Source organism: Caenorhabditis briggsae (assembly GCF_000004555.2).
Source record: "Caenorhabditis briggsae complete genome, chrIV, whole genome shotgun sequence".
Lineage (NCBI taxonomy): Eukaryota > Metazoa > Nematoda > Chromadorea > Rhabditida > Rhabditidae > Caenorhabditis > Caenorhabditis briggsae.
In genome coordinates this window covers 9881490-9894194 of record NC_013487.2, presented here as the reverse complement: position 1 = coordinate 9894194, position 12705 = coordinate 9881490, and the positions used below count along the sequence as shown (strand labels likewise).

The window sequence follows — 12705 nt, the reverse complement described above, 5'->3', positions numbered from 1 at the left end:
ATGCAGACACAGAGTCCATTTGGTCCGCTGATTGCTCTGCCGCCAGCACTTCTGCAATCTCCAGCTACGGTAGCAGCAGCTGCAGCAAATGGACATGCTCCGCCGGTTTCTTTGGCGACGTTCCCGTCTGCATTCGCCGCATTCGCCTCACAAATCAGAAGCACTCAACTGCAGTCACTGCTCCAATCACAGTTACAAGCATTGAATGGGGATATGGGATCTACAGGGAATGGACCTGGTACTCCACTGTCCAGGAATAACTACGGGCATCATATGCAGAATCAGCAACATCCACAGCATGTAGGGAAGATTCGTGGAGTAAGTGGAAATTTTTTGAATGAGGGAGGAGGTTCTAAGATCAGAAGTCTATCAGAATATCGAAAATTTTGAGAGCTTGAGCAAGGCTGTCAAACACAGAGTTGCTGCTTTTCAGTTAGGGTACTTCTGGGATGGGTAGGATTCGGCGGCCTAGCGACTTCAGAAGTTTCTGGTTGGCCGAGCTTATTTCCGGAAGAACGGACTGTTTGGTACACGGCAAACTACCCATAGCCATGGACCAGTTTCCGACCGCCGTATGCTTGAGAACCTCATTAATATCCTGATATGCGCATAATTATAATCCAACTCAACCTTATCTGTTTCAGACAACGGAGTACCCATTACGGAAAAGAGTCGGAGGGTCAACAGTCAAAACTGCCAAAGTCTGGAGGTATTTCGATGAGCTTCCAACTATTGAGCAAGCCGCAGAATGCCGAATTTGTCGGAAGAAGATCAAGGCAACTAATTCGAGGTAAGGATCTAGAAAGCTCATTTTCTTAGAGGAAGAGGGACAGGAGTTTTTTCAGAGATTTTTGGGGTTACGGTATGCATTCTGAAGGGACTGTGTACAGTGTTTCGTGTTCACACAGCGCGTGGCTATCGTGCCTCGCACCATCGGGCGGGCGTTCTAGCTTCGCCCGCTTGGCTCAGTCGGTAGTCGTACCTTCAATACTAGTCCTGAAAGTTCAACTCCTCGAGAGGCGTATATGAACAAAATTTCGAGACAGTTATTTTTTTTTCCTATCTCCCTCACCTTTAAACAATCTGAAAAAAGCTTTCCATGGGTTGTGCTACGTCTTTTTTAGTTCTAGCGCTAGTCAAGCTGGACTCCAGCTACAGTACCTCTGCTCCAAAATAAACATGTTTTCGACTTCAGAAGTCTTGAACACCGCTTCAAAAACACTGATTAACAATTCGTTATTTCCTCTTTTTTTTCGCCGGAATTCGAAAAGACTCATTGTCCGAACTCCCATTCAAAATCAGTCGAGCGTCTCACCTACTCGTATCAATTTTTGCTGTTTTTCATCTGAAGCTTTTGTTTTATTACTTAGTTGGTGGTCCGAACAGGTGTCAAAACAATATGTAAATTCTGAAAGTTTTGGGAAAATTGGGATCTTCTCAGAACGGGGAAAAAGATAATCTGAGATCTCTGATCTTTCAGCACTACTGGAATGATTCGTCACCTGAGAAGCTGTCACGTGCAAGAGTATCAACTGGTTCAGGAAGCTCGTCAAAACAGTATGATTGTCAAAATGGGTAAGTCGGGGTCCACATAGATTTTCTCAAGAGTTCAAGCTTTGATCTATATTCGATTATTTCCCTTTCGATCGGATATCTCAGTTCAGAAGAGGTTGCGCAACGATTTATATTTATGTACATATGTCTGTCTGGCTAGATGCCAGTCTCCAGAACCCCCACCGACTGAAAAACGAAGAAAATGAAGGGGGGAGGAAGAAGAAACTGGTTCGTCCAGTTATTCTCATCTTACAGGACGGTGGTCAGCGACTAAGACAGACATAACAACACGGTAGAAAAAAGAAAAATCTCTCTTTTGCATTATGTTTTCGAAGAAGAAGAAGCTGGTTGCGCAATAGATAGCCGGAGCGCTTTGTAGACGAATTGCGCGATGGGCAGAAAAGACACCGATTTGAGAAATGACACCAAAAAAACTTGTGAGAAAATACTAGGTGTGGGGAAGCAGAGAACGTTCGGTCTGCTAAAATAACGAAGTTAACTACCTGTAATAGACGGACCCCCATGCTGTCAAGTCTGAGAGATCTAAACTTTAGGCTTCTGTTATAAACCACGGGCTACTGTAATAACGCATTTTCCCTGATAGCTTACCCAAACCGCTAACTTTGAGCTTAATTTTCCTGAATCCTATGCAAGATATCAGAAATGTGCCAACTGATAAAATGCTTCTGATATTATGATGAACAAGTCATTAGTTGACAACTTTTATGTGTCTCTGCCAGGAATCGAGATAAATTGTCCTAAAGTTAAAAGATAGAAGGGCCCATCTATTACAGGTGTTTTGGTATACGAGCCTACAATGATTAAAGCATCTTTGACGGTTTTCTTGATTTGGAAGGGTCTAGATTTAGTCATATACTCTATGCTCTCTAATAGAGCGGCAGCCTCACATCAATATCATATTACTGTGAGTCCACATTACCGTAAAACTTGTAATAGAAGTTATCTCTTATGTTTAACTTCGAGTTGACACATTTTTGATATCTTTTACAGTAATCGAGATAATTGAGCTGAAAGTTGGTAGTGTGGGGGACTCCATGGCTCGTTATTCTTGGAAGACATTGTTGTTGAATACACCAATACCGTAGTACAAGCAATTCTGAATTCAGAATAACCTTTTTAAAACTGACACCTTCAAAATACGGTGTCCTATGATCTGAATACCATTCCAAAAACAAGTTCCTTTTCGAATTCAAACCATCTGGTGCCATACTGCATGATGTTCTTCCTCTTATCCACCAAGAGAATCTTCATTCCGTTTCAACCTTTCTCGCTTCCCCGTTATCTGGATCTTAATTACCGATATTTAATTTCTCAAGGCTTCTCAAGGATGCGCGTTCAGGGGGGGGAATGGATGGAAGAACCATCTGGAACATCGCCAGAAAATTAAAATTGAAAATTTGCTCTGAATTCGTATTAATGGGAATATGATTCAAGGTTCTTGTTTTCAGAAGAGAAAGCACGCGCAAAACTACTGCGAGAGATGAACGAAAAAGTGATCAGCAACGGAATCGAGAACCATCCAATGGTTGTCAAGAAAGAGAGGCCAGCTTCAGAATCCCAGAAGTCTCCGTCTGCATCTTCATCCGCTTCTGATACTGCATCATCTGCGTCCTCTTCTCATTTCTCAACGAATCCCCTCATAGGACTACCTGCTCCAGTCGCCATCAATCCTACTGCTCCTCAAACACCTACATCAACAATTCTGAACTTGAGCCAAAGCCAGAATCAGTGTCAGAATCAGAATCCAATGTTCAAAATGCAAAATATCAAAATTGAAGCAACAGAAGTAGAAGAAGAGGAGATTGAGCAGAAGTGTCCAACGGAAATTCATCGTCCAACCGATTTAAGTGGAAACACCATGTTGCTTTCTCCGAAATCTGCAAACTTATCATCTGCTTTCTCAAGTATCGCCTCGTTTGTGGATAAGAAACACGAGAAGAAAGTAGAAAATGATCATAAAATTCATATGCAGGTAATTTCAGATTAGTCTCACTGCCTCTCAATATTCCGTTAATTTTCAGATTGCTCTAATGCTACTGCTTGATCAACAGCCCTCTCATGTTATTGATCGACCTGGATTCCGATCCCTTTTCAAATTTCTGCTCCCCGATTACCATCTGCCCAGTGGTGACATCTTCCAAGCCACTATCGTTCCTCAGTTGTTGGATCACATGAAGCTTCAAATTGGAGCAATATTCAACAACATGAGTTCATCCGGAAGGTATGTCTCAGTGTCCTTATTCAAACAATGCTCTGATTGCCTTTGAAACCATCCTTAAATTGACCTATATCTTTGCAATTTTCTCCTATTAAATTGTGATAAATGGCACAAACAGGGTCTCCCGCCGAGAGGAAGGTGTCCTATGGGTTAGGATGTCTCAACCCAAAACGATTGATGGGTTTTCGGGTTGGGGCGAGAATTTGAACAACAAGACAGACACATTTACATGCCGACGGACGATTATTTTTGAAACAAAGAGAATTGGTAATGTGGGGAAAATTCGATGGAAGAGAAGGGAAGAACGGGAGTTTGTATTGGGAATAGGGAGAGAGGGTACTGTAGTTAACTGAAATTTAGGGCTTAGGAATGTTCTAGTAGGAGCAGCAGGTATCGAACATTAGCCCCGGATGAGCAAGATATCGTTTCAACGTAGAAAGAGAATATACATTTATTACAGGGGGCGCAAAATTACCCGGACTGATAAAAACGGGTATATCTCTAGACATAGGTATCTTTGATGCAAGAAAATTGTTAACAATATAATTTTACGTTTACTTAACTTTACGTTTGATTCAAAGCTACTGTAACTTTCAAAACGATTCCTCGAGTCTAGGTTTAGTTATGATAGTCCAAAGATGTAATGTCTGATTTGAGATGAAGCAACATTGAAAAACGATAACTCAGCTCAAAATTGATCAAATAATTTGAAATTTGGACAGTTTACTGATGAGTTATTTGAATTTTTGAACTCCAACTTTGAACCCATTACAACACTTCACTAAAATTGGAGGACATTCCAAATTTTAGTCCGGGTAGTTACGTGCCTGTAAGAGGAAAAATGAAGTGCCACCGGTTGCAGTTCGAATTCAACGTTTTGAGAAGAAAGTGAAAACCCGGAGCATCATTCCAATCAGTTTAAAATTAATCCGAGTCTTTTCCAAATACATAGTCAAATCAATTTGTCTCCGAAAGTCTGGTACGTTGTTCGTTTCCCTGTCCTCCTCTCTTCCCGGCCTTCTTCTCAGTTCTCCCCAATGAAAATTTATTGTCTTTGTTTGAATCTCAAGACTCCTTTCATCAAATTCGACCTCTTCATTTTCCTGGAACTCTTTTCCCGGTATTCAAAGTACAATCCTTCTTTTTCAGTATCCCTGACCAAGTGATGACGTCATCCTCTGCCACATCATCATACGAAGATAATTCAGTAAACGAATCACAAACGGCTGAACCACATATTGCAGATGAAGAGGGAGAATTATTGGAGGAAGAACTGGAAGAGGAAGAGAACGTAGAGGTGATAATACAACTGGTTTTTCAATTATAGAATCTTCTGGAAAGTACAAATTTCAGATCGAAGATGACACATCATCAGCTTCATCTTCAATGGACAACGACACGTGTGATGCAATTGCTTCGTTCATTCATTACATTGGAAATGACTCGTTTCCCCATGTAAGACTAACCCCCAGAGACTTTTGAGAAATTAACTTCTATCAGTTATTTCGTAGATTTTTCGTTTAGTATCATAATCTCTAGTAGTAGTGACTAACAGTTTTTTATACAAATGCAGGATTAGGTTAAAGTATTCTGAGATTCAAGTCATTCGTTTCTAAGTTTCCCCATAACCCGCTGTGCCAATCTAACTCCAAAAACTTCAACCTACCATTTCAGGATGAGCTTATCTCTCTGCTTTCCGTTGTCACCAACATCTTCACCTACTTTTCAACACGACCACATGTCCAAACTCATCTACAGATGACAGTTTCTCAACCAACCACCTCTCAACCATTAGTTCAACAAGTTCGATTTGTTGCCTCAAATTTATCCATTATTTCTGATTATATTCGTCATACACCCGACATGCAACTACTTCCATTGGCTGTCAATCAAGAGACAATGCTGGAAAAACTTGTCGACCATATTGATCAGCTCTAGAGATTACTGTAGTGTCACTACAAAACTTCTTAATTAACCCGTTGTCCCCCCAATCGAACCCCAGTGAAAAACATCGATCAATTTTCTGTGTATCTTGGTATCTGACCCTTGATTATTTTTTGCTTCTGAAGCTTTACTCTCTCCTCATCCCGTAAACCGATTCCTCTTCCATCCTCACAGTTCTTTCAGTCCAATTTTTTGTAAGTCCCGAAAACTACAGTAAACGTTCCGATGATGATGGTCTCTTTGCTTTATTTAGATCTACTGTAATCTTAATATTTATCGAATTCCATCAGTGTGTAAATTATTTTTTTGTTAATCTTCTTTCTTCCGACCTCTTTGTTCATAAATATCAAGTAGACTTTTTCCAGTTGAATGTCTTTTCAATAAACTGCCATCTTCTTAATTTGAAATTTTCAACTAATTATCTACAGAAACTTTATTTACAGCTGATAAGTACAATAGGTACAAAAAGATGTGAGAAAAATATTATGGAATTGGAAAATAGAGATAAGGTTTCATAGCATAAAAATATTATGTCTGTTATTCTGATGCCTTGACAGCAGATCCAGCAGATTTCAGTGCATCTCCAGCAGCATCTCTTCCAGAATTGAAAGTGTCCGCCACGAATCCTCCGACTGCTTTCGCTCCTCCTACGACAGCTCCACCAGCAGCGGCTGCTCCATCTACTACAGCTCCTCCAGCGGCTTCTGAAAAAACGTAGACTACTGCATTTTTGAACATTTAAATAAATTCTTAGAAGCCTTGGTCAGGTTTGGGATATTCATAATTTACAAGAAATTCAAATTTTCTAAGTATATGAACTTACTAGCTCCATCACAACAGCTTCTCCAGCGGCCACTGAAATAATGCAATTTTTCTAAACAGTGTCCCTTGTAAACGTACCAGCTCCACCAGCAACAACTCCAGCTCCGTGAGCAACATTCTCGCCAACAAATCGGGCTCCATCAGCAATTCCGCTACCGACAGCCTCTGAAAATGTGATCATCAAAATCTTGTAGAACTCAAGCTTTTTTCTTACTGGCTCCACCCACAACAGCTCCACCAGCAGCAGCGACTCCATCAACCACAGTGCTTCCAAGAGATTCTGAAAAAACAAATGATATTAAATTGAAAATTCGAAATTTCAAATTTACTAGCGCCATCAGCAACCGCTTCAGCGCCTTCTAAGGTCTTGTTTCCTACATAATTTGCTCCTTCTTCTGTAATGAATCACCAAGTTTATAATCTAATTAAATCTAAAACTGACTAGTTTCCTCAACTGCCGTTTTGCCACCCTCTACGACAGTTTCTCCAACGGATTCTAGAATGGGATTCGTAGAAGTTTTAGTAATTAAAATATTGATGAAAAATTTAAATACATCGATCTAACTAATCACAATGCGGAGCTGTTTTAACTATGCTATTTGTTATCAGTTAGTAGACAAAAGTACTGCTACAAGAATTAAATCTAGTTTAATTTAACATAAATAAATAAAAAACATATTCCGTAAACGCTCTAATATTTGCACTCTTTTACATATATACCTTTAAGAGATATCGAAAATGTGTCAACTGGTAAGTTGATGGTGATACTATGATAAAGAGCCGAGATATTTGAGCTCAAACTGAAAGTATGGGGTGGCCTTCTATTAAAGTGTTTACGGTGAATATGGCTTATTCACATGCAAAATGATAAGGTCAATCACATCACACAATTAAGATACAAGAAGAATCATGCATGAACTCAATGACTAACTTGCTCCATCAACTGCAGCTTCTCCAGCGCCCACTGTAATTTTTAAAAGGTTCTCGAGCTCCTATCGATTTTTAACTTACCAGCTCCACCAGCCACAACACCAGCTCCGTGAGCAACATTGTCACCGACGAATCTTACTCCTTCCTTGGTCTTGTTTCCGACAGTCACTAAAAATTAAGATTAACAACTGAGAGAACTTAAAAGAGTGCATACGAGCTCCATCGACAACAGCGTCCCCTGCAGCTTTGGCTCCATCAACGACAGCTTCTCCAGCACCCACTGAAGTTTCAAAAGGTTCCACAGCGTTATCGACCTTAAACTTACCAGCTCCACCTGCAACAACTCCGGCTCCGTGAGCGACGTTTTCTCCTACGAAACGCATTCCTTCCTTGGTCTTATTTCCGACGGTTACTGTAGAAATTAGGTAATGACATAGAGAACTAAAAATAAGTCATACATGCTCCATCAACAACAGCGTTTCCAGCAGCCTTAGCTCCATCAACCGCAGCCTCTCCAGCGCCCACTGAAGTTTTAAAAGATACCCAATGCGCTCTCGATCTTAAACTTACCAACTCCACCAGCAACAATTCCGGCTCCCTGCGCGGTTCCGTTAATGAGCTTTCCTCCGGCGTATTCTGAAGAATAAAACGTTTCTTATACAGCTTCAATGTGTAATTGTGAACTCACTAGCTCCTCCATAAACAGCTCCAACTCCGTAGGCAACGTTTTCACCAAGAACAGTGGCTCCATCAGCGGCCCCTTGTCCAACAGATTCTGAAAACATTTTTTGGGGCTAGAAGTGGATTCATTTTCCTTATAGAATCCTCTTTTAGCACTCATCTTCCTTTCTTCTCCCAAACGTAACCGTAGCAATACTAAATCAAAGACAACTTACTAGCTCCATCGACAACGACTGCGGCTCCATGTTGAAACTTTTCTCCAACCCATCCGGCTCCATCTCTGACTGCTTCTCCGGCAGCTTCTGAAATTAATTCCTATTCGAGAGTCTTGGAATGATAGGTCAAGTGACAACTAAAAGGATGCATTTTTCATGCTCTATCGAACATACCAGCCCCTCCAACGAAAGCATCTCCAGCAGATTTTCCAGCATCATGCATTGACTGAGCCATGTTACCTGTAACAGAAGACCTAGAAACTGAAAAAAATGCTCAAGCATACTTGCTCCTTCGGCGGCAGTATCGTAGACAACTCCAGCTCCATGCTTTGTTTTCTCAATTGCAGAGTCTGCGAGAATTGAACTAGAATTCCAGAAGAATCTACTCCTAAACTTACTGGCAGTATCCTTTGCAGCTTCTTTTGTTTCTTCAGCTTTTGTTGCTGCGGCGTCTATCGCTTCATCACCCTTTCTAGCTGCGGCTTCTGAGAATTTTAACTTTGTTCAAAAAATTGAAAAAAATTCCAAACAAATCTTGTTTCTAGGCTCTATTTCACCCTCTAAATATGTATCAAAAATGTCTTCAAAGCGGAATCAAAACCAATAAAAGAAACAATTAACTTCATTCGATGCATACAGAAAAAAATAGGTTTCCTATATTGGTAATACCTAGGAATAAAGTGTAAGCATGCAAAATCCCTGATTCTAGAAAAGTCATAAAAAGAAAATAAGAAGAAGAGGTGGAAGAAGAAATTATAATCATGCAGGATAAGAAAACAAAAAAAATGAAACAAAAATTGGAAAAGTGGATATAAATAGGGGGAAAATTCAAAAGAAACAAGGGAAAATATAACTAACTGGATCCTTCGACGGTGGCTTCTGGAAGAAGGCAGAAATTAAAAAAAAAGAGTTAGAACTAGAATAGTAACAGTATGGGTCAATAAGATAAACAAAAAATTTTTTTATTTTTTTATTGTAGGTCACTTTGACCATTATAAAGGAGTCTGGAGCTTGGCTGTCAAGATTCCGACCACTTTAAAAATTTTAAAGGGTGTGAAACAGGCCTAGATTGAAAACTTTGCATCTAAAGAATTTTTTGAAAACTCCTTGTTTTTAGAATTTTAGAATTTTAGAATTTTAGAACTTTAGAATTTTAGAATTTTAAAATTTTAAAATTTTAGAATTTTAGAATTTTAGAATTTTAGAATTTTAGAATTTTAGAATTTTAGAATTTTAGAATTTTAGAATTTTAGAATTTTAGAATTTTAGAATTTTAGAAAAGAATTATTTGACACCTGTTTTCACGTTTTCAATACAAGAGCAAGCCAAAAACAGATGTCTTTCAGAATTCGGCAAATATCTGAAAAACTAGGTTTTCGAAAAAATTATGTGAATGCAAAGTTTTTCATCTAGGTCTGTTTTACACCCTCCATAATTTTGACAGTGATCGGAAATTTGACAGCCGAGCTCCAGTCTTCTGAAAATAGTCAAAATGGCCAGAAATGAACTAGAAAATACGATTTGTATATCTCATAGTTCTGTAGAGAATTATTTCTGCTCCTCACCCTCGATCTCATGTCCAGTCTCTTCAAGTTTCTCTCTCATATCAGCAACTCCATCACGTCCATGTTCATATCCATCATGTGCAGCCTCATTCAGTGTCGATCCAGCTTCTCCTAAAGTGGTTTTAATTTCTTCTACAATTCTATTCTTCCAAACATACTAGCTCTATCTCCGGCCCAGTGCATTCCTTGAGCAGTTTCAGATGCCTGATTAGCAGAATTACCTAAATTTTTGCATTGAAATTCAAATATTTAAAAAAAAACAAAAAACAAAGAAAGACATAGAAAACAGTAATTGAATGACGACGCGGAAAATGGACAGCATAACGAAACGAACAGAAAATTGATGAAAAAAAGTAAAAAGGAAATGTCTAGCGCTATTTACTTTACTCACTGAATTTTCGTTTCGCTTCTTCGAATTGCTCTTTTACGACCGACGATACAGTTGCTTCAATTTAAACTTCAGTTTTCTTTAAATAGAGTAATCGGACTACTACCTAGAATCTTCACACAAAATTTTCTAGATAAGATCTATTTCTGGCTTTGGCTAATCTTATTAAAACTATCACTCTTCTAAAGAACACAACCAAGGGAAATGCTTGAAAAACTCAAAAATTAAGAATCTAGATTTCGGGTATTACATCTAGTATAAGGAACTCGACACTTCACAAATCAACAAATCACAGTCACACAGTCACTAATTGCCACGTGGCACATATATCTCTCACCAATGACATCTCCTGCTTGCTTCTTGGTCTCATACAAATAATGATCAACTTTTCCCGCCGCGTCAACTGAAACGATGTTCACTTTCCCGACGCATGGATCCTCTTGTTGTGGTTGGGAATTGCATGGATCTTGTCCATTTCCATGACATTCAACAGTTGGGGCACGGAACTCATTGGTTCTCGGGTATTGGGGTTGGGGTTGTTGGGGTTGTGGGGCTCTTTGACGGCAACCGCCGGATCTTTGTTGTGGATATGGTTGTTGGGGTTGTGGTGGGGGCATGGTGTTTGGTGGGTAATAAGGGCCTGGAAGACATCCTCCAGTTTGACGTGGAGGCTCTGGCTGAGGCTGATAACATGGGGGTTGAGGTTGGGGTTGTGGTTGTGGTTGACTGTAAGTACATCCACCACGCTGTTGCTGAGGTTGAGGGTACTGTTGTTGTGGTTGTGGTTGATTCTCATAACCTCTTGGAGATGGCAAGCATCCTCCAGTTCTCTGTGGCTGTGGTTGTGGTGGTTGGGGTTGGCTTTGTTGGCATGGGGATGGTGGTTGGTACTGTTGTTGACATGGAGGTGGGGGTCCCGGTGGGGGAAGACAGTTGTTTCTTGGTGGTGGGGGTCCGGGGGTTGGCTGTGGGGGACGGCGGTTGCGACAGCGTTCACGACGACGAGCGTCGGCTTCGGCGCGAGTGCGTTCCTCGGCACTCTGCTGACGCTTCAATCTATCGGTTTGAGTTTCTAGTCTAGCTGCTACTCGAAGAGTATGTTTCTCTGCTGCAAACTATCTGACTATTCGGATAAATGAGTTATTTATATTAGTTAGGGGAAACATAACATAAATAGAAGTTTATACATGTAGAACTGATCTTTCGAACCAAAAAAAAACAATGATCCATATCCAAATCCACGTTTCATACAATTAAAGTTCACATGTGTCAATCTGAATCAACATCACCGCAAACCTAATTGAGTCACGAATTCTCCAGTCGCAGTGTACACATAAGTTTTGACAGGTTGTAGCATATGAACTGAATGTTAGAAATTTTTAGTCAAAAACACACAGAGAAATGGTTAAGCCTCATTTTGAGCCACGATATTTTTCCAGAGACGATGTTTCAAATAGGGACATTTACTTTGTGTTTTGTATGTAACAGTGAAACTGTTGAGGGTGAAATAGACATTATTTAATGGACTTTAATTTAAGTCAAAAAAGAAAAGAACTAACCGACTGCCTCGGCTCCACTACTAGCTGCTTCTTCAAGATTGCGTTTAGCTCGGAGTCCAGAAACCTGGAAGATGTTATTTAGGGAAGAATTCTGTACGTATGCCATGTTTCCTCGAATAGAAGTTGAACCGAACCGTCAACATTGAGGTAAATTATCTCGATTACTGTGAAGGATTTCAAAAAGTTCTCAACTGATAAAATGCTATGATAAAAAACTTATAAGTTGACCCATTTTTGATATCTCACACTTGAATCGAGATAAATAAGCTCAAAGTTGACGGATTAGAGGAAATACAGTAATTTGTGTTAAGGCTACTATAAAAGGATCACTCACTTGTTCTGATACCGGAGCAGTAAAGCACAGTACAGCGCACAACGAAACAAAGATTAAAAGAGTTCGCATTCTGAAATTAACAAAAAAATCTTGAAGTTTAAAAACTGCACGCTCTCCCACAGAACAATTCCGAACTGCAAATTAATTTTTGATCTACAGAAAAAAAGTTTGGCGCGATCACAATTGCAGGTCTAAAACCATAATTTCAGAATTTTTTATCTGATTTTGTGGAGTTCTAAGATGACTCAAATGATTTTTAAAAAATTAATTAGTGGTCATAGATTCATGTATGGTCGTTTTCCGGAAGAGAAAAATGTCAAAAATGGTCATTTTGAAAGTTTTTTACAGAAAAAATGTATCTCCTCTTTCAGTTTTTGACATTTCTAGGAGTTCTATAGCTCAAAAAAACCGCAATTATTTTTTCTACATTTTCTATGGATGAATTTTTAATTTGTCTGATAAAACTGTTTTTAT

At 39.5% G+C, this 12705-nt stretch overlaps 2 protein-coding genes across 2 annotated transcripts; one reads left to right on the top strand and one right to left on the bottom strand.

The window, feature by feature from the left end:
- Cbr-bed-3 lies at positions 1 to 5731 on the top strand (the record flags this gene model as incomplete). Its single annotated transcript, XM_002633723.2, has 8 exons — positions 1 to 318; positions 645 to 790; positions 1481 to 1575; positions 3024 to 3547; positions 3597 to 3796; positions 4943 to 5090; positions 5147 to 5248; positions 5468 to 5731. 8 exons carry the CDS (start codon positions 1 to 3, stop codon positions 5729 to 5731), a joined length of 1797 nt encoding a protein of 598 aa, XP_002633769.2.
- Positions 5732 to 6274: 543 nt separating this feature from the next.
- Positions 6275 to 12300, bottom strand: Cbr-dur-1 (the record flags this gene model as incomplete). Its single annotated transcript, XM_045235758.1, has 19 exons — positions 6275 to 6441; positions 6638 to 6724; positions 6774 to 6839; positions 6889 to 6954; positions 7491 to 7523; positions 7571 to 7657; positions 7704 to 7901; positions 7948 to 8013; positions 8060 to 8125; positions 8178 to 8264; positions 8386 to 8472; positions 8560 to 8625; positions 8670 to 8735; positions 8784 to 8870; positions 9951 to 10061; positions 10109 to 10171; positions 10676 to 11446; positions 11898 to 11961; positions 12232 to 12300. 19 exons carry the CDS (start codon positions 12298 to 12300, stop codon positions 6275 to 6277), a joined length of 2307 nt encoding a protein of 768 aa, XP_045092402.1.
- Between the last annotated feature and the right edge of the window lie 405 nt (positions 12301 to 12705).